The sequence below is a fragment of the Syzygium oleosum genome, unplaced genomic scaffold (genome assembly GCF_021117445.2).
Source record: "Syzygium oleosum isolate NSW1041296 unplaced genomic scaffold, Sole_v2.1 Sole_v2.05, whole genome shotgun sequence".
Classification (NCBI taxonomy): domain Eukaryota; kingdom Viridiplantae; phylum Streptophyta; class Magnoliopsida; order Myrtales; family Myrtaceae; genus Syzygium; species Syzygium oleosum.
The window spans coordinates 6927338-6931563 of NW_026607489.1; the positions used below are offsets into that span (position 1 = coordinate 6927338).

Here is a 4226-nt window from a genome sequence, read left to right on the forward strand (position 1 = left end):
AAAGAAAATGGTATGTTATGTTGCACAAATTTGATTATAAATGATTATTTAATGAAATAATTGCTTAATATATAGAAAAAGCCAATGTCAACTCGATACGAGCATCACATGCATATTTTCTAGCAACCAATGTGACAAATACTTTTGAAAAAACTTTGAATGATATATATCACCTAATTTAGAGTTAACAATAATATTAGGATGGACTTTTTAGAAAGCTAAAATTATTTTCTAAACTCAAATCTAAATATTTATGAATAATATATCATCTTCAATAAAGGTGTGGCATGAATTTTCCAAAAGCAACTTGTGTAAATGATATTTATAAAATTGTAACAAATTTGTGTGTACAGAAAGAATTTTATAAATTACGATGCAATATATGGGGGAAATTATCCAAAAAGTCCTAAATCTATTACAGTTCTGCCAATATAGTCATAAACCTTTCAATTTTGCCAATTAAGTCATAAGTCTTTTGAAAATTTGCCAATTGAGTTCATCTGACGTCCACGTTAGTGAATCAGATGGGCTCAATTGGCAAATTTTCAAAAGGTTTGTGACTCAATTGACAAAATTGAAAGGTTTATAACTCAATTGGCAAAATTAAAATATTTATGACTCAATTGACAAAACTATAATAGGTTTGGGACTTTTTGGACAATTTTCTCCAGATGTTGCATAGTAATTTATTAAATTCTTTTTTGTACACACAAATTTGTTATTATTTTATAAATATCATTTACACAATGTTGCTTTTGGAAAATTCATACCACACCTTTTATGGAAGATGATATGTTATTCATAAATATTTAGATTTGAGTTTATAAATTAATTTTAGCTTTTGAAAAAGTTCACCTTAGTAGTATTGTTAACTCTACAAATTAAGTGATAAATATCATTCAAATTTTTTCCAAAAGTATTTGTCACAATGGTCGCTAGAAAATACGCATGCGAGGCTCGTATCGAGTTGGCTTTTACTATATATTAAGAAATTATATCATTAAATAATCATTTATAATCAAATTTGTGCAACATCACCTTCTATTTTCATTACACAAACAGTAGATCCATGAAGTTTTTGTTTTTGTAGTTTTTATCAATAATTTTCTTTAAAATAAAAGACGAAACTTGTCGGATGATTGATATTGTTGGATTTTTGTTGCTGTTGATAAATAGAATTATGAATTGATTTGTTGAGATTTTAGAGAATGATAATCTAAATAGAAAAAAATTGAAGTATAGGAGATATTATAATGGATATATCTTTTTTCTATGAATAAATATTTTTAATACAGTTGCAATTAATCGACTTTTTTTACTGATAAATAGGAAGTCTTCTATTATCTACGATACTTTAGATATATAAATGGACAGATAAATGTACATGCAGATATTTGTCTCGACTTTGATAATTCATTTATCTTTCGTTATGATATAAAATTGTGTTATATAATAGAGTGTCGTATTGGGAAGATTTAAGAGTTTCATATGCATTTTAAATTTGATTAAATTATACATTAAGCATACCAAAAAAATAACAAAAACATTTCTATGCTATATTCTTGGAAGATTTCATCCTAATTGTGATAAAATCCAGATTTCGCAAATCTAAATTCCAACTGAAGTTAAGTTGCGAAATCCCTTCTCAAATTCCTCTATAAAGGGAGTACTCTGTAGCTCTACTCCCTCTTTCGTTGAGTGAGAAGATGGCGAGAGTTTGTTACCTCATTTTCATCTTCACTTCTTCTGTTCTGGCGTTGGCGAATTGCCAGCGAGATCTTCCTCCTCCTTCGTGTTCGTCGTTCGTATCAAATTCCAGTTGTTCTCAGATCATTTATGGCATGATCGACTGCATATCCTTCTTGAGCGCGGGCGGTGCTGCCACGAAGCCAGTTGCTTCATGTTGCTCGGGCTTCAAGTCGGTGTTAAAAGCAGATGCCGATTGTATCTGTCAAGCCATAAAACTTGCCCCTCAAATGGGCATCAAATTGAACATGACAAGAGCTGTCAAACTGCCTTCTGATTGCGGAGTTTCTCACTTTTCCGTCTCGAAAATTTGTGGCCGTAATTGTGTTTTTTTTTTCTTTTCAAAAATCTTAAAGTTTTATGTATGTTTCATTGATAACAATAACTTTTCTTGCAATTTTACGTGCAGTTTCGGATTCTGCAGGAACTCCTCCAGGTAAACATAGAAATATCCTCTTTATTTTCTGAAAAACTGCGATTCATTTTATTTGGTAAAATTATATTAATGACATAATTTATTTATTAATGCAGCTAAGTCGCCAAAACCATCTCCAAAGACACCGGTGTCGCCGCCAACGAAAGCTCCGACCCCATCGCCATTGCCACCAACAAAGAGTGTCGCTCCATCGCCAAGGACAAAGACAGCTCCGACACCGCCAGCAACTAAGATACCCGTTCCATCGCCTAAGTCACCGATCTCATCACTGCCAAAATCCAAGAGTCCAGCTCTATCTTCCCCAGCCGAAGGAGGGCTTAGTCAAGCTTCGGCACCAGCGCCAACAAATTTAAAATCCGGATCGTTTTCACTCAGTACTGGTGCTGGCTTTGCAGTTATCGTTAGTCTTTGTGCGATTTATCTTTCATTCATTAGCGTATGAGATTGTTCGATTTATCTTTCATTCATTAGCTTATGAGAAGTGTTCATTTTCATTGCTTTTGCCTATGTGAATTTTCTTTGGTAATATGTTTATGCAAATATGCTTAAATATGGTTGGTTTTGCTTATCGTAATTTGTTTTTTTCGTATATTAATGGTAGTGTTTCTCAGTCTCATATAAAAAATTACTTTATTTGATTCGCATGCAAATGAGTTTTACAAAATAATATCAATCTCTAAGATTTATATAAAAATCATAAAGAATGTGTATCATAAAAATTAATAGATCTTAAAATTCATATGTACATGCATTTCAAAATGTTCGAGATAATATCAACACGTGAATAAAAATCTCAAAATCAAAATCTGTTAAAAGATCATAACAAACTAAATTCAAAATAGTGTTAAATATAACAGATGTCATTTAAATTGATTTGAAATTCGAAATATGTCAGTAACAGATAAGCCTATATTGGAAATAAATATTACTGGAGATCTCTCTAGATACAAATACTCCTCGAATTACAATCGTAAATCTTTTCTCAATCTAAAGGTAGAGATCTCCCAACTGAATGCTCTAGAATAGTATTCAATTCCCATATAGCTCATCTTTTACAAATCTCAATGTGGTCTACTTTAATATCCACTTAGAAAAATTATGTTGAATTACTATCATTTGTTCAAGACCGGTAATATAAGATGTCAAATAGAAAAGAAAGGAAATACACTGTTTAGCCGCCGTAGATTCAGCAGTTTCGCACCTTTTTGTTTTGCTTTGTCTTGCAATTTAAAGAAAATTTAAGTTTCATTTGATATTATATTCATATTATTACAACTCTGAACATTAGAATTTATCTCCTCAAAATTAGGATACAACAAAGTTACATTAATTCTAATGACGATGTGGCGTGTCATGATCTCAAAAGATTTTTGAGTAAATTCAATAAAATTATCATCTTTGAAGGATCCATATTTCAAAACTTATTCAACATTAACATAAATGATCAAACATGAATACTCTCAAATGCGGTCCCTAGTAATCTTCTGAAATGGGGTATTAAAATAAGAAAAAAAAATGGAGCACACAAGTGGTTTTATCCACCATTGATTTGAGAATTATCACTATTCGCTCTGTCAAATAAATATAAAGCCGCTTGAGTATAATGTTTTTGAAAACCAATGTATGTAGTAATTTAGTCTTAAATAAACCTGTCTAGAGAAACTTTTTACACCTATCCCCTTAACTTCTTGAGTTTCGTTAGCAATTAAAAAAGTGCCAATTCACCTCTTTATAGGAATCACCAATATTAAGTATAATTCCACATCACTTAAATACATGATTATGATGTGCCTTACATACACATAGTCCCCCTCCACCGACTAGATAAAATTTTTGGATTGGACATCTAACCATCCAAACTAATTAAAAAAATCCATTCTAAAGAAAATTCAAGAAAATTCTTACATGTTCGTCAAACAAGTTGGAGTTCATCGAAAAAAAAAAATATAATGGTGATTTGTCTATGATGTAATTTACTACTAATTATTACATATAAGAAACGAAATGAATAGACAAGTATAAAGCCGTATGAAGCACAAGATTA

General features: G+C 30.8%; 1 protein-coding gene across 1 annotated transcript; it reads left to right on the forward strand.

Annotated features, from left to right (window-relative positions):
• Nucleotides 1-1706: 1706 nt before the first annotated feature.
• Nucleotides 1707-2624, forward strand: LOC130138212 (non-specific lipid transfer protein GPI-anchored 31-like). Its single transcript, XM_056311623.1, has 3 exons — nucleotides 1707-2064; nucleotides 2156-2182; nucleotides 2278-2624. Exons 1-3 carry the CDS (start codon nucleotides 1707-1709, stop codon nucleotides 2622-2624), a joined length of 732 nt encoding a protein of 243 aa, XP_056167598.1.
• The last annotated feature ends 1602 nt before the right edge of the window (nucleotides 2625-4226 follow it).